This window comes from Apteryx rowi, unplaced genomic scaffold (assembly GCF_003343035.1).
Source record: "Apteryx rowi isolate R43461 unplaced genomic scaffold, aptRow1 scaffold_1, whole genome shotgun sequence".
Classification (NCBI taxonomy): Eukaryota; Metazoa; Chordata; class Aves; order Apterygiformes; family Apterygidae; genus Apteryx; species Apteryx rowi.
This window is the reverse complement of record NW_020447196.1, coordinates 5,015,925-5,037,572: the sequence shown is the minus strand read 5'-3', so window position 1 is coordinate 5,037,572 and position 21,648 is coordinate 5,015,925. Positions and strand designations below refer to the sequence as shown.

General features: G+C 36.2%; 2 protein-coding genes across 5 annotated transcripts in view; both read right to left on the bottom strand.

Moving 5' to 3' along the window:
- Positions 1-899, bottom strand: part of SS18L2 (SS18 like 2) — a 3,025-nt gene extending 2,126 nt beyond the window's left edge. The window contains exon 1 of the mRNA XM_026059774.1: positions 882-899. Within this exon, the coding sequence (XP_025915559.1) occupies positions 882-899 (18 nt within the window). The remainder of the gene's footprint in view (positions 1-881) is intronic.
- Positions 727-21,648, bottom strand: part of LSM14A (LSM14A, mRNA processing body assembly factor) — a 21,759-nt gene continuing 837 nt past the window's right edge. Inside the window, exons 2-10 of one of the 4 annotated variants that reach the window (XM_026058442.1) lie at positions 13,978-14,141; positions 12,529-12,661; positions 10,802-10,924; positions 8,753-8,929; positions 8,359-8,421; positions 7,523-7,702; positions 5,762-5,933; positions 4,635-4,863; positions 727-2,651 (exon numbers count right to left, since the gene is read on the bottom strand). In XM_026058442.1, coding sequence (XP_025914227.1) covers positions 2,628-2,651; positions 4,635-4,863; positions 5,762-5,933; positions 7,523-7,702; positions 8,359-8,421; positions 8,753-8,929; positions 10,802-10,924; positions 12,529-12,661; positions 13,978-14,141 — 1,265 coding nt within the window. In that variant the 3' untranslated portion in view covers positions 727-2,627. The remainder of the gene's footprint in view (positions 2,652-4,634; positions 4,864-5,761; positions 5,934-7,522; positions 7,703-8,358; positions 8,422-8,752; positions 8,930-10,801; positions 10,925-12,528; positions 12,662-13,977; positions 14,142-21,648) is intronic. The other 3 variants (XM_026058450.1, XM_026058456.1, XM_026058464.1) reach the window with 3 other exon arrangements.

Sequence of the window (21,648 nt, the reverse complement as noted above, 5' to 3'; positions counted from 1 at the left end):
CACCCCCCCCCCCGCAAGGGGGCACAGCCTCCGCCCCGCAAACCGCCGTCGCGGACGGTGTAACGCGCGTGAGCCGCCCCGCCGCGCCCCCCGCGGCCGTTAACGGTCTTCGGGGCCGGCGGGGGCTGAGCGGCTTCTCCCGGCTCTGCCCGTGCGGCGCGGGATAAGGTGAGGAGCCCCCGCCCCCGAGCTGCGGCTCCGCGGCGCCGCCGTTCGGGGAAGAGCGAGGGCCGGGGCGGCGAGGGGCGGGCAGGAGCACGGCAACGCCGGCACCCGCCCCTGCCTGCGGCGGCACCGCACCCGGAACCCGGCACGGTGCTTCTCCGCTCAGGCCTGTGTGCAGCAACAACAAAATTGAGCCTTTTCCCCCCTTAAACAAACAAATAAACAACACCGTCAAGATACTTGGGACATTCCCCTTCTGAGCTTTGCTTTTCCCCCTCACCGCCCGTTCCTCCGTACATTTCAACTACTACTGCCCTACTTCTAAAATTATTTCCAGGTTGTAAGACACTAACTCACTCCCTGCCTCAGTCCACTGAGGAAATAACCCTACGAAACACAAATGGAATCGACTGGAAAACTGCACTCAGCCAAGTTAACCTCTGAATAAAGGCCTTTCTTTATTTGAATTACTTTTTCCATACAGTTCTAGCAGAAAAACAGCTTAGTCTCTTCCTAGAATTCCCAGTACCAGAATATTACAAGAAATAACTTTCAAAAGACTGATTTTATTGAACAGTTTATTCTGCTTTAAAATAAAAAAACCCTCACTTTCATGGAGCAAGGTACACTGAAGGTATGCCATGCTGCTAACTCCTGGGTACAGAGCACCCCGATTAGTAACCCAAAGTACTGGGGGGAAAGACTTAAATTCATACCTTCACAGCATGTATCATTGGTATTTACAATTCATTGTGTTTAAATAAGCCTGGGACACCTCATACAGTATACATAGTTATTGCAACAGTACAGCACTTGCCTTTATGTTCAAAAACCTCTAAAGTTGTTCAGAATCATGATTTGTGGATCCCAAAAGGCATTGTTGTTAACATGCAAAAAACATTACTAAACAATATTATCTAACTTCTACAGTTGCCAAATACTTGACCTTAATAAGGAAACCAATTACAAAATACTTCCTTGTAGTGCTATACAAAAAGTTATAAAATTAAGATTCTATCAACCACTTTTAAATATTTCAATTTTCCAACAGTGCAGTTTTCCACATCTTTATCACCACTGAACATTTTGAAGATAAAGTTAACAAAAAAAAATCAGCAAATTAGATCAAAATGTTTTAATCTTTGGATCCCTTTATTCCTGTGGCCTTCATATACATATACAGACACAAATGACCAGATTTCTATTTCAGTTGTAACTTAGCATATCAAAAAATCGTAACTAGTCATTCAGAATTGGCAAAAAGTCCATACCATGTCACTTGTGGATTCACGGTCTTAGAACCAGACTTTTAATGTCTCCAAGCTATGGTCTATCAAAATGCAAACAACTTCAAACACTAAATTCTTTTTAAATTGCTTATGTCTACAGGTATTACAACAAAGTTAACATTTCAAGAATTGACAAATGGAGACATACTTTTGTCCCAGGCATTCCAGGAGAATCATCTCAGCTCATGTGCCTGGTCCATTTTATTAAAAAAAGTTAATATTTATCACTAAGTAAAATTGCAAATTTTGACATATGAAAAATTTTATTTTGTCCTTATCCGAAAATATCTCCTTAATTTGGTCAAATCCTGTGATATGCCAGAAACTACAAAATCAAAATTCCTGCAAGAGAAGTGAAGAATGTATCCAGTTTTGTATAATGGAAGAACATTTTCAAATCTTCATTATAGTCCAAATATAAAACCAAACATTTAAGCCTGAAAAGCTGCTAAAGAAAAAAAAAGGAAAAAAGAAAAAACAACTAATTCAGTGTTCTTCAGCATATCAACTTTTGCAATAACACAGTATGTTTGCCGACTTAAAAATGTTTATTCTTTAAAAAATTAGTTGCTTTTTATACAGCTATACAAAGTTTGTAATGTTTCTTTGGCAATGGGATATAATGGAATTTTACAACTATATAAAAAGTTTCCTTTGCCTAAGAAACAGTATTTACTGTGTGTACATATTTGACTGACAAAGCGAGTTTTCTACTGTCCAGCACCCTAGTTGATAAAGTACAACTATCTCAAAAGGGATATTACAGGATTTCCAAAAAACAACCTTCAGTGGATCAAAACACTCACAGTATCGACGGCCTTCTGCATACAAGTGTCCTTACAACTCGAAGCAATTATCAAATACAGTTTAGTAATAAGAAAAATCCTTTCAGTGATGAAAAAATACTTAAACTCCATCGAAGTACTGCTTTATAATTAACTATACATAAGAAATTACTTATCCTTCTGTCTCAAATATATTTAATGCTCACTGTTTTCAAAGATGGCCATTTTTCAAAAAGTAACTGCATTACACCCCTTTGAAATTAAATAGTTAAATCCCAGTGCTGGTGACAAGTATACAGCAAATTAACTTCATTCTTTGCAGAGGCTGAAACTAATTCTCTGGATCAAGAGGATCTAGATGTTCACCCGGTTTCACGTTTCTTGCAGACTATGCAGCAACTTTGTTGTCTTTCTAGAGGGAACAACAGTAGAATGTTACAATTCATTTCGCAAAACACAAAAATAAATTAACTTGGATAACAGCACTGGGAAAAGATGCATTGTGATGGTAATTTTGATCTACTAAAACCAGAAAAGAGCTGCTCTTATGGTCAGGTTAGCTTCTGGTCAAAATACCCTCCGTCTGGCACACACTGAAGCAGCTAGTCATTTTGACTATAAGCATGGCACAAATACTCCAATTATCTGGAAGATAGTGAATCACTTTCATACATAAATCAAAATGTTAGATCTTCAACTCCTTAGTTTCAAGTCAGTGCTAACACTTGTTGAAGCAGGCTAAGCTGTCAAAAAATTTCTTACAATTACAGAACTAATTCTTACCAACAAATGAATGAGTGACTGAGGAACAGTGAGAAATCTGCTGTGATGAAAAAAAAAATGCTTTTTAGTTAAATAATTTCATCCTCAAACAGGAAACAAAGAACTTCCACTGTGCAAATCAGTAACTGCTCACAGAGCACACTACCAGAAAAAGTTTTTATGTCTGGGTCAGAATTTAAAAGCCTGTATTTACATGCATCGATTTAGGTAATTGTATTTGTTACTGATTCTGAACAGTGCACCAGGATCATTTCTGTTCCTTAACAGTCTAATGTTTGGGCTGAAAATAGAGGCTTAGTCCTAAGAAAAATGGCTTACACTGAAATTATGAAAAGATTTTAGTTTTGCAAACAATGGAGCACTGCTGATTTACATAAACTGTTTGGCCAATTAGCTTTCATAAAAAGGAAAATTTGTGTTGTTTCTAAGAGAAGAAAGGAAGTGAACCTAACATACTGCTAGCACTGAATATTTCACTTTACTGGCTGGGATGACAACCAGCCAGTCCTTTCTCTGAATGGCTGATAACAAGATGAGTTATGACCATCAACAGGGGACAGAAGAATAGACATCTTGATAATGTTGCAAAGCCAAACTGTGTTAGTATATTCTAAACAAAAAATCTGCTTTTTAGCCATCATAGCTCTTGCAGAACAAATTACTCTTTTTATGCTTATCTGATGTTTAAAAAAAAGTTTTTATATCAGGTTATTTCAGTTAGCAGACTTACATGGTGTCTTGCGCCTAAAGACTGAAGAAACTTTAAACTTCATTCATATTTAATTAAAACAAAATAATAGCATCTGATATTTTAAAAACACTTTCACTACTGGGCAGGCAGATATCCTCTCTTTCCAAGGTTTAATGACCCATCTTCCCTTTTTTTTTTTTTTAAACCATTTGATTGGCTGAAAGAGTTAATTCTACCTTAGCTTTCCTAATAGCTATTTTATATGATTATGTTAAGCTATAGCTTAAAAAACAAAGAGAAAAATAAAGAGTGTTTAACAGGAACTTACACAACTCATAAATGACTATTTTTTGACCTCCCTTTTTGCAAAAGGCCATCTCTGTGCATCAATAACTGCAGTTATTCTATTTTTAGGGGTTATATGGGAACTGACAAGTATACAGGCCAGCTCACTTTGTGCCAAATCATTCACAAAGAAAGAACATGCTTTTGCATACAAGGAATCAATTTCTCCCTCTCAGCCTTCACATTTTAGAATACTGCTTAGAAAAATGTTTCCAACTCACATTTCTAACACTTTTATTCTATCTGTAGATGTTTTACTTTTTTCTTTAAATCGAGCTACACAATAAATATTATGTGCATCTGAATAAAGGTAGCTTGCAGTTTTTGTTGCTGTTGAGAGTGAAATATTGCTACGTTAACCAGAATTTTAGCATTAATTGCCCTTCAATTAAATAGTCCAGAGTATCTGCAAAATACTATTCAATAAATTTTTATTCTCAATAGTTCAACATCAAATCTAAAAGCAAGAGTTTTACCACTAGTTTCAAAGGGCAGTGGCTCAAGTCATACACTCTTCAATGGTGATCTATTTAAGAATAATCACCATTTTCATAACAAAGATTAAATATATTTTACCCTATATTCAAAGTCAGCAAACTCCCTGCCTCCACGACCTCCTCTGAATCCACCACGAAATCCTCGGGGGGCAGTGAAGCCACCTCTTCCACCTCCTCGCCCTCTTCCACCTCGGAAGCCAATCCCCCCTCTGCCTCGGTAGCCTCCACGGCCACGATTAGGACGCAGTGGTATTCCAAAGGTCTCTGCATTTAATCTTCTCTCTTCAGCCCAGGTCGGTCTCCGTTCTCTGCCACACAAAAGGAAAAAGGATTGTTTATTTTAAAACATTTCAAAAGGAAGATTGCTTGGCTTAGTTAGAATCACCAGAAAGAATGAAGTGAAAAATTACATATTAATCACATTGTAAATTTCCAAATTATGCCTTCTGCAAGCATCTGGATGTTTGCCACAATTCATTTGACTAAAAAAAAAAGGGGGGGGGGAAGGGATATATTACAGTATTTATTAGTTATATATTAATAATGTCATAAGAGTTTCCTATAAAAAGGAACGCAACCTGTATCCTCCGCGCAAAAGGGAGGTCAGCATTACATAAAGAAAAGCAACAACAAAAAAAACATTCTTGGCAATTTCAAACACAAAACAGGAAAACAGGAGTTTGCAGTTACAGATGTTAGTTTAATTTATCTAACTGGTAGTTTAAAAAAAAAGAAAAAAAAGAAAAAAAGGCCATCTATAATCTCAAACTGTCAGCAATTCACATCACTTTTCATAATAAAAAAAGGAAACAGCAAAAGATAAGCTTCGATTTTCCTGAAATGCTGTCTTCCCATTCAAACAATACTGTTGGCCAAAGAGTTATGTAATCTACTTAGAAATCATTACCAAAGCACTTTCATGATAGATTTAACTTAAAATGGTAATTCTGTAACACAACAACAACAAACTGGAAAGGAGATTCTGCAATATGTCCATTAAATTCCATAAGCATGTTTCCAAACATTTAAAATGTCTTGCTATCAATGTATTACACTCAAAGATTTTTTTTGAGCTTGTCCACTGCATGTGGATTTAACCTTTACTCATTTTCCATCTAGAGTTAGTTGCAATGAGTAGTGCTGACACTGCCTAATGTCAAAAACATGCATTACATAGCCTAAGAAGCTTCCCACTACGAGCCATACCTATTGTCATCACAGGAGATGTTATCAAAGAAGGATTTGGTTTTGTCATAGTAGCAGTTGGGTCCAAGGGGATCTTCTTCATCTGCATTACCTTCGCTATTTTGGGTGTCAACACCTGAATCACCTTTGTCTTCTCCATTCACAGGCTTCTCTGGTTTCTCAAGTTTATCTTCTGGAAAACAAAAATAAACAGAAATCTTCCAGCCCATCAGACCAAACAAAATAGCAATGTTAATTTGTTCCAAGACACAAACACACGAAGTAACATATATTGAACATTTACAATATAAAACAATCTCCTGAAGTTGAACATGAGTGTCAGATTATCTGACTTGCAAATTAGGATGTTTTGCTGCTGCTGCTGTCTGGAGGCATGACATCCTCTATGCTCTCTGCAGGTTAAAGCAGGTCATGGCAGAATGGATATGATAGCTGTCTATTTCGTAACTCTTAGCTGTCTCTTTTCTAAGCTCAAAACCCTCACCCAGTCATTCCTCATGCAAAAGTGATTCCATGGTTTTGCTCATCCCTGTTACCCTTTCTCTATGTTTTCCATCACTGCTGTCTCCCTTTTGAGACAGAGGGCCAACATTCAAGAAATCATGCAATGGACTTATTTTAAGGCATATTCCTTTCCTAAAAATAACTGAAGTTCTCTTGCTGTGATTGATATTCAGTCCTTTTACTGGTATTGACAAACAAGCTGATGGTTCCACAGAACTACCCATCATGACTTTAAAGTCTCATTTCTAAATGTTCATAGCTCAAACCTCATAATGCCACGTGTAAACTCTGGATTTCTCCCTCATCCACTCCACAAGTTTACAATTTTAAAGAGAGAAAAGACAAAAAAACCCCAAACCACATGAATTTACCATCCACTTTGTCTCATGAGGTCTTTCTATAATCCTCTAATGGTTAGCTTTCCTCTTTACTACTCTGAATAATTTAGTGTCAACAGCAAGTGTTCTATTCATTATTTAAAAATGACCCAGAAAAGAGGTGAGTACCAGAGAATAAATTCTATGGGACTCTACTGGTGACTTTTCTCTACACTATAATTTGACCATTTATTCCTACTCTTTGATGGGCTAAAAGCTAGGAAACAATTACTCATATAGGGAACTTTCTCTTCTATCCTGTAGCAATTTTGTCCAGAAACAGTAGCAGCAAAGTAACGAACAAGTGGCTGATCACAAGACAGTGAGGTAATTAAAACAGAAGGCTGCTACAAAACAAAAGTCCTGGCACTATGGATCTGAACTACTCCCATGTTTCTTTGGAAAAGGGAAAAGAAAAGAAATACCAGATTTTATAGACTGAAAACCTCATGCATGCTCCAAAGAAGTTCTGATCCCAAACTAAAATTTTTATGACTACTTTTGGTCTACTAATAATTGAAAAAATAAAGATGGATTTTCCTTTACTGCATCTTTTCCAGTACTCACTCCAGAAAATACACTCACTATTGGGACTTCTGCTTAAGTAATATGCATTTTTAACCAACAGACTTGTTACAGCATGATGTGTGATATTTGCTAGTTAGAATTCTTTCAAAATCCAGACTTAAATATTGATCCAAGTATTTAATAAATTAAATAATGATCCCAGTTTCCTTGTCCATTGATTTTCTTCCCATAACTGTTGACAAGATTTAGTAGGATGGGCCTTTTAAAAGCTTTTTCTCCAAGCATTAACATTTACAAGGCATATCTTGCTGTTTTTCCTCCACGCTCAAATCTAAAGCAAAAATTAATGTACCTTTTAATTTAAGTTTATTATGAAATTCTCTATCAATTTCCTCCTTGTTGAATTGTGCATTTGCACTTTCGAAGTCAAAGTCCTTCTCAAACTTCATTGGACCATCCCTCCTAATACCAAATCTTCCTCGGCCCCCTCGGTGACCTCCACGGCCTCTCCGTGCCGAAGGTCCACCTGGAACTGAAAATTGAGAAATTCAGGTTTTTTTAAAATTCCTTGGGTAACAGACTGAGGCTTCATGCATCCTCTTCCTGCATTTCTGTTGTTAAAAGTCCTGTTGGAGCAGCTTATAATTCGTAAATTCACTTGCAATAAACACAGCAAGGGCATAAAACGCAAAATACACTAACCTCAGGTACCACCCTTTAGTAAGCAAAAGGACTTTCTAGAAAGTCATTAAAAGCTTTCCATATAACAGTTAAAAAGTTATTGGCTTTTCAGTCAAATATTTCTGTAAAAAGACATCAAGTTTTACTTCATAATACTGTGTGTATAAATCCATTAATACTGCTTGCTCTTGTATTTTTATTCCAATCACTTGAGTGATTGGAAACAGTAAAAGCACTGGTTTAATGTTGACTTTCTGTGCTTGTGTTATTCTGACCCAATGCAAAATTATTGTTACCCACTAGAAACAATTCTGTGAAAGTATTCTAAGTACGTGTTCTATATTATCATAATCTGAACTGCAAGTTTTCTTGACTAAAATTTCTGAACATTAGAAACAAAGTTCTTCTGCTTTGTAAACTATATACAATACTGTATGTTAGCAGACTTTAATAAAGTCTGAAACTAGAAGTCTGAAAACAATAACTATTTCTCAAAACAAGATTTACCAATTTGCCGTTTGTTTTCATTTCTGAGTTCATTTTCTGATCTTGAAACCTTGTGTGCTTCAGCTAAAGTTGGAAATAAAAAGATTATTGATTTATCCAATTAGGAATTTTCTATCATACTTATGTATTTAGCTATATAGTTCAGATTTCCAAAAAATCCAAGGCTATGAAAGTAAAACGTGAATTTAACTTCTTGAATGAAAAAAAAATATATGTTTGGCAAAAAAAAAAAAAAAAAAAAAATTTACAATCCAGGTCTCTGCTGGCCAGTCTACTAGTAGCAGACAGCAGGAAGATTCCTGCACATCACCTTTAATACAGAGCTGTATGGAGGGGGAAAAAAAACAAAACAAAACCCAAAAAATATCAACCCATGAAAGTTATCCAAAGCTACCTCGTCTGTGCTCCTGATTCTCTAACGATTTTTGGCTAGCAGACACCAAAGGTCTGGCTGGTACAGGACTCCTTCTCCCAACAGGTGCCGGAGTAGGTAAGTGGGCTGAAGCTGTTTGTACTGCTTGTTCCATGGTGGGGCTCCTTCTCAAATGATCGATCTGAGGGCTTGAACGACCTAAACAAAAACAAGCAAACAAAAACCCCAAAGGATTATTTCTCATCTATAAATTTGAGTTATCGGTCTCAACCAATCTAGACTGACAGGGTTATCTGCCTTACCAGTCAAGAAAGCTGTGTCCAAAGAGGAAATAAATATTTCTGCACCCTCAGATCCACTAATCCAGAATGAAGGATTTTTAGCAATTCCCCTTCCCCCAGTCTAAAAGAAAAAAATGGGTAGGAAAATTAATCCCTACCAACCAATCTATGATGAGCATTTAGCTGTGGAATTAATTTTTTTGATTGATAGGAGGTACAAAATACTCCTTCTGCCTCCCTGAAAAGCCAAGTGGAAAGTGACTGTTCCCAACGACAGAGATATAGTTATGATACTGAAATTTCATTTCATCTAGCACATTGTTGTATGATCACTCTACAAAATAATGAACAGTGATGGCTAATGCCAGGCATAATGCAGATGAAAGAGTTGTGAAAACTTCCTCATAAAGTACTGTTCATACATTTCAATTTACAACATGAGTGACTGGAGCCAGAAGCATATTTAGAACGGAGACATCTGAGCTGGCCAGGCAAATTCATAACACCACAAGAATAAATCTGCCTAGAAATTAGGACTTGAGTCTTACCGTTCTAAGAAGAAAAAAATAACATATTCACCTGTAATTTTCCACCTATCCCATAAAAAAAAATTTTTTTTTTTAAAGTCCCCAAAGCTACACCTAGGATCTAAAAACAAGAAAAAATTTTTTAAAGCAAGCACAAAAAAAAATCTTGTTGGTGCCCCACTGGATGTTTTTTGGCCAAATATATGTTCATCTGGAATACGTGTCATATTAAATCTAAGAATTGTACGATTTTTAAATTTCATCTACAGAAAACCAAGCTACTCTTTCAGCTGAAAAACAGTAAGTGCTCAGCATTTTTTTTTGTTAATGCAGCAAAACTCAAATATATATTTTGTAATCCATACAACTGAAAGCCATCCTAACTTGTTCACAAATTTCAACTGGAATTTGGGGAAAAAACTGTTTGCTATTAGTAAAGTTAACTATTTTGCCTTTTAAAATGACTAGGAATAAATGGTAGCACATACTGTTTTAGTTGCAGCGATGAAGACTGGAAAACCTGGAAAATAACACCTTTTGGATTTTGAGGAGAAACCTTAGTATGTTTTCAGGAAAGGTAAGGGTGAAGTTGCTTGACATTTAGTTTCTTTCCTCTTTGCCACTCAAATCACAAAGAATTATCCTTTTTGCTTTTTATTTCTTTTTCTAATATTACACAGAAAACTATCCATGAAGTTTCTATTACTGTTGAGCCAATTTAACTGTTATGTCACTATCTCTGGAGGCATTCAGGTCTGCTGTTAGTTTTATTTAGGTAACCATACATTAATAATTCCCCCCACACACACACCTTTAGGCATAAAGATTTAAAAATTGTAGACTGAAGGACTTCACAATTCAGTCAGCATGTAGTATCTTAAGTTTTGTCACGCTATCAATAAAATTAGATATGGAACTTCCATATGCACCTGCTTGCTAACATTCATCTGAAGCAAGTCCTACTCCTTGATCTAGATGTTTTAAAGATAATGGATGTGTTGCTAAAACCACAATTACCTATGCAGCATAGTCAGATGTAGGAAAACACATTTAATAAATAAATACAAAACCTCTCAATTCATCCTTAATTTTCTTAACACCTTAATTTTCATGACAGAATTGAATTGTTTGGTATAACATTAGCCTCAATTTAACCTATTCCAGCCTAGACATTTGAAAATAACATTTCTGGCAACCACCTAAATGGGAGAGGGAGACAAGACAATCAGTCAAAAAGCTCAGATTTATACAACAAGATTTACCTTGAGACATCTGTGTTTTTAATGATCTTGCATCTGTTGTAAATGCAGAACCAACTGCAGTGCTTTGGGACAAGCTAGCACTGCCTGAAGAGTCTGTTCCAAAAGATGTTAAAGAACCTCCTGCTTTGAAAGAAATAATATAGTTGTAAAACCTAGTTTAGACTTCGTTGTAGTCATTTTTTAAAAATTAGTACTAAATGATTTGTGAAGCCATATTAGGCAATTATTCTAGAATACACAAAAGTCCATCCATCTGTGCCCCCGCACATTTAAATTTAATATAACGTCCAAGGTGGTAAGACTATAATACCTTGCTGCCTTTTATTAAAAAAAAAAAAAGTGTACTGCCAACTTTAATATCGCAAGCCTTAACATAGCATGGTCATCACACCACCTTACAGAATAAGAAAAAACGCTATTGGTATATATTCCCACTTAACATCTTTTAAACAAGAATATAACTAGCATGTCTTATTCATTAATATCAAATTATGGCCAATTCTACAGCCTTCCATTCACATGGCTGGCATTTTCAGTTCTAAGAGTAACATTGTTGTCATAACAGTAACAAGAATACAAGTTCTTATTTAAAAAATAAAAGGTAAAATACAATAAAAATATTTCTTTCAAGCTCTGCTCCTCTGTTACCTTGTCTCACTCCAGCTGATGAAGGCTTTCATCTTCTGTATTACTGCAAGCTATCAGCTGCATTGCACTAAACATACTTTTTGCTACAGACCAGTTTGTTTTTTTTCTAATATAACAGGAATCTACATCTGTATTAAACATTTTTATGATCATAAAAGATAGAAAACTAAATTAAATTCTAAAGAATTAAGACCCAAGTTTAGAAACTCGAGTGTGTTTAAGTGTTTTGCATGCTTTTAAATTTCAGCCATCACTAAACACCACCAGCCAAGTAATACCCATTGTTACCCTATCAAATTACATCTGTATTTGTACCAGTATGACACTCACTAGTGGCTAAGTTTCCACTGCATATAAGTCCTTGATTTCCTTGTCTGACCTCAAAATTCTCACTTTAAGCTACAGTGATCTTATCTAGGTCATCTCTAAATGCTGAATGAAAAGGACTTACGATAAGGTTCTCGTCTCTTTTGTTTCTTTGTTCATATGTGTGGATTTTGTTTTTTTAATGTTGGGAATGTAAACTGACTTCTCTTTTGCTGAAGAAAATTTGAGGGAGGGAGGAAAGTTGGTTGGTAAGTCTTTGAGAGCATCCATTATTAGATTTACAATGTAACTAAAAAGGAGCAACTAACCCATCAGCTCACAAACACTTCAAGTATGGACCTCATGCCAAGCTAACAACTCATGAATAGCTGCAGAACTGTGCTGGCAAAGGGACTGCTGAATAATCCAAATCCTTGGTTGAGGCACACACCACCTGACCAGCTGTCCCCAGCACAGCTATAGGGCTTTTGTGGAGGTTCTGCTTCTCTACCACTTGTAAAATATTCATGATCATTTCCTGTTCAGCCCTCTGAGATGGGGTGGTAAGTTCTCAACCATATGGATGCTTTGATTTGAGGCACAAAGGCTATAAAAAAAAACCCTCACTACTACTGAGCTAGTGTGGGACTGATATAGATTCAAGACTTTGGACCTGTCCTTAGGATAAAACAGGAATAATAAGCACTGATTACTGTTTAGAAACATACATGCAACTTCATTCACAGGAAAATATGAAATAAAAATGAACATACCAACTCCAACAGCACCAAACTGCTGCCCCACTAATGGGCTTGGACTAAACTGACTGTATGCAGGCATTCTGCCAAAAGGACCATAGGACCCCACAGACTGGAATGAAGATGTAGTTGAAGATCCCAGTGAAGACTAAAGGAGGAAAAAAAAATTGTAGAATATAATGTTCGTATAAAAAGAAGAAAATAGCTCTGCAAGGCAAGATATAGAGGAAACTCTAAAAATTTTCATTAAATTTACCATAACAATAACATTGGGGCTAATACATATAAGAAAACTTTACATTCATAAACTTGTTTCTTTTAATATTAAAAGTTTAACCAATATATTTCAGGAGCAAAGCACAAAAATGCTGAAATACCCACATTACTCTGCATTAGAGCTCAAAACATTCATTCTAGCAAAAGAACAATGGGCAAGAAAAAAGTTTCATACGTGTGTATATAGTTTAGAAAGCACTTTCACCTTTCTGATGTTACTAACTTGTGACAACAGTACTGTAGAACTTGCAATATTTTCCCTAGTACCTCAGACACTGGACTTCGCTTTTGTCAAGCATGTGTACGCTGCTATTGGTGAATTTGAAAAATGTCACATCTTTCCCCTAAAGCAACGATATTTTGTAAGAAAGTTTTAAGAGTTTTACTTTATGAAATAGTTAAACATTTGAAATGTACAAACTTATGTAGAATTGATCCAGTTCCTTTTGAGCCCAGAATTGCCATCTTGCTGTCAGTGATAAGACACCCCATAATCACAATCAGCAAACCAACAAATTGCAGAGGTCAAACAATCAGCTCTGTCAGTCCATTTATTATAAAGTAACAGATTAAGTAGCCCTGAAGGCTTCAAGTGGTAAATTGCTCCTTCTTCAACAACTAAGGATGTTGAAGAACCCCTTTTCAAATAATTGCCCTTTTTAAAATACAGAGCTAGATAAAACAAAGTCCTAGTCAGGGAACACACTGGAACTTTAATATCCAAAAAAGAAAGAAAAAGAAAGAAAGACAGAAAAAAACTAATGGGGATGTTTCAGCAACTACTCAGTTAGACTTATGCAAAGCCTGATCTTCCCAAGAAATCTTGCATTACTTGTCCTCCTAACCCAAGTACCTTTCAAAAGAAGGTATCATGGTTTATCATTTTTGGTTTAAAAAAAAAAAAAAAAAAAGTAATTTTTGAAAAGACTGTCAGCTTTGGTGTCCAATTCATTGTGCTAGATTTCAATTTTGATTTTCACAGTTAGATATGATTCAAGAGAGAAAAATCTTATGACTCTAGAAAGTCTAGAATTCTTTACTTTGCATTGTGAACTTTACAGCAACAAAGATTCTAATTTTTAGCACTAAGTTTCAACTAGATAGCACTTAATGCTGCCAGATAAGCAGCAAACTTACTTTTGCAACTTAAGCAACAAACAAATGTATCTTAAAAATGTTTCAGCTTACCTGAACAATAGCAGGGTCCTGTGGCAAAGAACACTGAGGCTTTGGTGGCTCACAGACAGTTAGATCTTTAATGTCACTACCACGGAATATAATATACTCAAAGACTTCATCGCGAGGTGGTATAGGTCTATCAGTTGGTCTATCTTCTGTACCAAAGGAACGAACTGCAGAAATGGAAAGGGGGGAGGGGGGGAAGCCCCACATTCAGCAAAAAGGTTTCAAACATGCTGCAGAGACTGGTATTTTTAAGTAAAAAGAACAGATTTATTGAGCAAAAAATCCACTAAATAGGCAGCATATTCTTTGCCATTGTCAGCTGTTCCAATAGAAATGAGTAATTTGACCTTATAAATCTCCGCTAAAATTCAAGCAAATATACCTTTCCTATTCCTTACTGAGATACCACTTACACTACCACTCAGAGGTTGAATGTTTTGATTGTTTTGCGGGAATAAGGGGAAGCAGCAAGGCAGTTTTTTGCTGAAGTTAACATAATCTCTGGACACTATAACAACAGGAACCCCAAGTGGCAACAAAGGTTGGTACGTCAGTCCTGTGAATCAAAGACTACATGAGTCTACATACTTCATATCCTGCATTTACAAAATAGGAAAATAAATCATCTTAATACCACTAGAAATTAAGATATTAAAGATGACCTAAAGCAAAGTATTTTTCAGTATATTCAAGGTCTGAATCAAAATTTAAATCAATAGTTATGAACTCTAAAACGTCTATACAGTTTTCACTAAGCACAATGCATTTTGCTTGCTGGTTTAAGTTTCATATGATCTCTATCAAATTAGGTGAACTCACTGGGGCAGAACTGTCATCTTAAGTATGCCTGCATGGTGTGCAACATACTGACACATGAAATTAATTCATATGTACTTAGCTGAATCCCAACAATTTTCAAAATTTTTTTACAATTACTCTTTGTATCACATATAATCACGACCAATGTATACAGCTGACACTGTTTTACTTTCACTACTCTCCCTGGACTTTTTCTTGCCTTAAGACTGCCAGCTCTAGGTGAATACAAATTAGGGGGGAAAACACACACACACACACAGAGAAAACCAACCAACTAAAAAAAAACTGAAGCAGAGATACAGCTCCAAGAGCTGAAGTTTTGTAAGTAAAAAACAAACAATGAATTGAAAGCGATGGAAAAGAATAAGATGATGTCAATCACATGCCACTGAACATCAACCTGCAGCAGCTTTGACAATCCTCCATGACCATCTTTGCTCTAGCTTCTTAAGATGCTTCCCTTAACTGCATTGCAAGGTACTACAGGTTATGCTGAGAAAACATCCATATTTTGCTTTAATTTACCAGCATTAGTTCTCCCTCCATTTTGAGATGCATCAACAATTTGGAGACATCATTAGGCACTTATTTGCAGCCATAAAACCATTAGTCAAGAAAAGCAGTGCTTCTTGCAGAGCTGCATAAAGTCATACTGAGTCATTTCTCAGGTTGCACCATCTTCCATCATTGTTGCTTCTTCTAGTACTGTATAAACAAAACTTATCAGTCAAGTATTACAAATCTTTTTGAGAAGCATAATTCAGGGATAAAGAGATCAACTCTACACTACAACAAAAATAGCATTAAGTGATTGCAATTATTTTGTTCATATCTGTATCACCTTAACTTGAATTTTCTGTATGTGACCATGAGAAAGTCTACTTTGAACACTACTATAAAGCGTTTAAGAGCTGTCAAAAGGCATATGCTATTAAATGAATTTCAACATTTGTAACAAGATAGATTTATCTTCTCTTCTTCCTCTGTAGAAGAATAAGATATTTAAAGGTTAAGAATTTCCAGAAATACCCAATTAAATGTTACTTAGACTAAAACAACATTATCTGTGACATGCATTACTGCAGTTCCTTCTGTTGCTTCTTATTCATCAGGTCCTTGTATTTTAGTATTTTGACCAAGGATTTAACTTCAGTCTCTGTCCATCCTACACTCTATTTATTACATAACTGGTAAATAAACTTGGCCTTTCATTGTATTATTTGACCTGTTGTCTTGCTATAAGCAATCAAAGTTGACCTTGTATTGGGTGTCTCTATCCCACCACACTGAAATGGTGGCTCTAGTAGCCATTTTGTCTACAAAGGTGTGCAAAAAATGGCTGGTGCATGAACTGTTAAGTTAATGAAGTATTTCACTTTCTAGCTAAAATGAAGGAACTAAGCAACAGTAACACCACAAAAAGGGTAGTAAGCTAGAGGAAGACATCTTGCCCTTATTGATGAACTATGACAGAAGTCTACTTTGAAAGTACTTCTCTTGTAAGTCAGAGCTACTCTGTATAGATAAGTATTTTAGTAATAATACCAACATCACAAGATACAAAAAAGAGGAACAGTTTTAACACCCAGCAATTACCTCTCTCCATTCTAAATTAATCAACAAAAGAAGCTGAAAAAAATCATTTTAATCTAATGATAAATGATCACTGGATGTATTTCTTTAAAACATTACTGCAAGTAACAGGCTGTAATCAGTAAAGAGATTTTATTGTAACTCAACAAGGATTTGTCTCTCCCCAACAAAAAATTATGAAAACTTAACAAGAAAGTATTACCAATACCACAAACTAGAATTTATTATTAACAGATTCAGCTGTCTAGGCAACTAGATGAAGACACTGATAACAGTCTATGGTTTTGCAACAAAATATATGAAGAGCTGCTACTAAGGGTTTGGGATTGTTCCCTTTACCCCTCTCCCAACACACCTGAAACTACTGAACTGGTTTTAGTGCAAATTTCGGGGGGGGGGGAGGGGGGAAGAGAGAGAGAGAGAGACAACTGTGCCCAATACAAGAAGATTGTTTATCCCTATCCTGCAGAATTAAACTCTGAAATGGGGTTCAACCTTTCTCCCTCATCCAAAAGCAACAAAGGTAACCATATCTTACCCTGTTTTTCATTCTAAAGCAAGGAACCAGAACTGCATGTGCAGGGATCTTAGAAAGCTGATAAAATTAGCTTAACTAGATTAAGTTCCAAGATAAGTACTATTCTATGTTTTGACATAGCGTCTATCCCAATTAGGTCCTCAGATACTAGCATAACAAAGAGTTGAACATTTCTTTTAATATTTTGCAAAGGGATGCCTCTCTCAACAGTTTCTTCTTCCTCTGCTTGGATTAGGATTTAACAAGCTTTGAGTCCTTTAAAGTAAATAGTCTAATATTAAGGTGGTCAATACAATAGGAGTTTAGAAAGAAACAGCTTTTACCATAGCTTTGCATAATCAGAAATACTAAGTTGCCAGAGTATCAGAAAGATAATGTATTTGGAGCAGCAGCAGTCTTAGAGCTCTATCCAGCTCTGCCTCTTGGGGTATTTCCTCAGACTACATCCTTCCTTCAGAACAAGGTGCAGTGGTTCATATATAGCAAAATACTGAAGAGTGAGAGGAAATGAAAATAAGCACGTGAAAAATAACATCACCATATAACTGTTACCAGAACTACAGTAAACCCATTTAATCCTACCTTGTCAATTTAAACATTTTTCTTCAAATGAGCTCAATTGGCATAGTGACTTGCAAAGAAAAAAAAAAAAGGCAACTATCATATATTAAAAGCAAATATTTTTATCAGCATAATTACACACACTTAAGTAGCTGGCTAGAAAGAAACTTACAGTTTTGAGCCTAATAGGATTTACGTATGTGACTTTATGCCCACGTAGTTCCACAAATTTAATATGGGTAGAGATGGAAGTTAATATTTGTAGAGATTTTGACTGACTTCAATGTTAATACTATAATACTATATAACATATAGTATTACTATATTATACTACCATAATACCCAAGAAAAACATTGCAAGTATCCATATCAGTTATCAGAAATAATCACCTGTTGACTGAAAAATACTGCGATAATCAGAAGCCAAGTTGTGTATTCTACTAGCAAAAAGAGGACTCTGTTCCCCTTTAATGTGAATTATTGCACATACACAATTCAATCACGTCTCTGCACATAGCACCGACACAATCTCATCAGGCTTACTTTGTGTACATCTCACACATGCAGATACCAGTCTTTCCCTGCTCTTAAGGCACCCATGGGAAGCATGGTGACCAAAATTAGGCCACTACTACCAGAACAATTCATTCTTAACTGCCAAATCTCTCCAAAACCCCACAACCCTTTCCCCGTAACACGCTCAGATGTCCGCACACCATATCACAGGAAAAGAATTAATGGTAAGGTAACAGGCAACAGGGGGCTGTTACTTTCAGAACAATTAATTCAGCCTGCATTTCCCTGCTTTTAGTGGTGGTGACTTAACTGGGAGATATGAGGAAAGTAGCCAGGAGTGAGCTTTCATATAGTAAATTGTTCTGGTGTGACATACTATGCACAGGGTTGGATTAGGCACACATGCCCTAACCATGAAGCCATGGAGAGGAGCATGAAAGGTGTCATGGTTCATAAAAACTTAAAAGTTACCCCTTCCCCCTACTGTTTCTATTCCTCAACTATAGTGAGTGCTCAGGTCTTCACAAGAATTTAACTTTGTGCCATCCTCACTTCTTAATCTTTCACCCAATTAAGATAGTTTGTCTGCAAGAAAGGAAAGTTTTTTCTCCCGCATGCATCATCAGATTAAGGAAAACACTATCACAGATGATCAAAAATACCAGAAGTTAAACCACTTATTAAGACAAATTCATGAAAGCTAGTTCATTATTATCTATCAAGCTTAATGGTCCAAATGCAGCTCCACACATAAAGCCCCCAACAGCTGTAAGTGAAAACTATGCATCACACCAGAGGGGCAGTCTCTAACATTGTTTCTTATACTCACACCCCTATGAATTCACTACTGTTGACAGGGAGCAAAGCCTTTTCTGACCCAATGTGGTTGTTCTTACAAAGCTTACCTACATTAAAAATCCATCTCCATAAATGAGTGCCTTCAAATAAAAAGACGCTGCAAGTTATTAACATAAAAGAATGCATCTACTTTTTAATGCGTGCAAGTTCAAGTGCTATCAGTCATGGTTATGCCTATACTGCTTCTGGGTACAGCTGCAATCATTTTACAGCAAGAAAATCTTACCCTCTTCTATCTGTGGTTTGGAAACAGTCTGTTCTGAAACTTATTGGACTTAATGATGGAAAAACAAAATGTATCAACTAGAAGTTAATCTAATTTGAAACTTAAGGTTTTTTTTTTTTGGTCCCAAATGCTAACTCTGAAAAGCTGGAAATCCAAAGAAACTATCAGCATCAATAATATATACATATATAAAATATATATATATATAAATAAATCAAATAATCATATATCTCGCTTAATATTTGGAATTCAATCCCAGTGCTATACACGGGAGTTTTCACCCTTATGTAAATAATGGCAAACTTGAACACATTGTGAAAAGATGCATCATCAGACTCAAGCTTAGGACAAATGTTAGGCTCAATATTTAACCAAATGCTATCTTCCTCTAACTCATGAGATAAAGGCCACAATTTTTGGTAGCGAAAGGATCACATCTTTGTAAATAAAATGCTGGTTAGAGAACTAGAGACTGTTCCACAGTAACTGAAGACCGCAATCAGGACCCTACCACCAACAAAAAAAGTTTTTTCTGCTAAAAAAAACCCCAAACAAACAAAAAACAAAAACCACAGACTTAAGACAAATGAGAACATCCCACATGCACATCCTGATCAGTTTAATCTCAGGTTAGCCTACTGAAGCTCTACTATTAAACAAATCTGCAGTTATTCAATGACAGAGTCTGCCTCTACTTTTGTATTTCACCTCACAAATAATTTCAGGGATTTCAGTTAGGAAACGAATAACGGTAAATTGACTTGCACTCAACCCAGATAACAGTAACACGAAGCCATCTACAGAGCGGAGCAAAACGGAAGCAGCAAATCATTTTTTGTTGGCTTTTTTAACATCAAGATTTTTGATTCCAGGTGGCCTGGAAACACTCATTTATTCTCTTCTGAATCATGACACTATATTACAAAACATACATTCTTGAGCTAACTTGGGCAGTTTTTATTAAAGCAAGTTTAATAGTTTAGATTTATATTTTGGATGAGAGTTATGAGAAGAGAGCAGTTTAGATTTATAACTGTAGTTTGATCTGTCTTAAATATCTGTACTTTGAAAGATATGCAACAATATGACTTAACCGCTCCTGAGAAGGCATGCATGACTGGCTTGGTCAGCACTAAATTTGTCAAAATTAAAGTAGAGACTATTACAAGCTCCTCAAGGATCAGATTCTTGTAACTGTTTTTGTATGGAACTTAATAATCATAACATACAATTGGAATTCCTAAACATTTATTTTTATCATAGTGCTTATCTTTTTCTCATATAAAGAAATACCAGATGTCTGTTTTAAGCGGATAAATCAATTCTGACAAGGCAATTTAACTCCAAAACAACTTTAGAAATAAATAAGATCACATCACGAAAGTTAAACATCCTATAAGTGACTTATGCAAGCCTGGGACCAAACCTGCTACAAAAGCATAGCATCTGTACAAAAGCAAAGCATCTGTTTCAAAGCGTAAGTATAACAACTTACAGAACAAAGTGATCTATTTCTTAAGTAATAACACACACACATACATATATATGGGGGGGGGCTTAAAGTGACAGGGCAAACAAACAAGAATTTCCACAAAGACCAATCAGAGATGAAAGCAAACTGCTACATGGCATCAACTCAACAGATGAACTATTATTAAATATACCAACTACGTAAAACATAAGATTCTCATTATGCTATTCTTCACTAGCTTAAAGGCTAAGTCTACCATAACAAACAGGAAGAGAGATTTAGAATATTCTCAGTCCCATTATTTAATTCACATTATTACAGTATTTAAAATTTACATAAGGAGCAATTTTTCTCCTTACCTAACAGCTGAATTAAGCTCTGATTTTATATATGCATTTAGATTATTTAGCAAGACTTTACAGAGCCAAGGTCTGTAAATTAAAATACAATTGAGTTTTGCAGAGTCAATTACAAAGAACATATTAAAAATTCTGACTTCATTTTTGACCTGAGTATTATACATTCACTGCTACAGTTAACATACTTGTGCTGAGAGTGCATTATCATGTGCAAGAAACAGTATAGTCCTCCAGATATCCTGTTTCAAACATCCTCTCTTATTACTCCCCAGTCTCTGACTCTCTTGCTCTACGAACATATCCTCCTAACTTTCTGACACGCACATTCTTCTGGCCCATACACTCTCACGCCAGTGTTTGTCCTCAATTTTGATTTATACAATGCCATACATCCACTTTGGAAATGAAGAGCTCACAGTCAGCCTTCTTTGTTGACAACCCCGCATTCGCAAGCTCTCCTTTAGGAGATCTCGCTGTCTCCCACCCCAGGACGCAGCAGAGTTTGGCGGTACGCAGCCCCGTACCATTTACGAATCCTCTTTCCTGTCTCCTCCTCTCGCTTTCCCTTATGGTCTTACGCTGTACTAGTTCCACCACTAAGTTCTTCGCACTTCTACTCTGTTCAGGACTCCTTTCAGCAACTCCCGTTCTCCCCCTTCCTGCCCCAAGTAACGCTCCCGGCTCCTTCTTACCGCGACAGTCCCCCCGCGGCCCTCGGGGCTCCCCGTGTCCC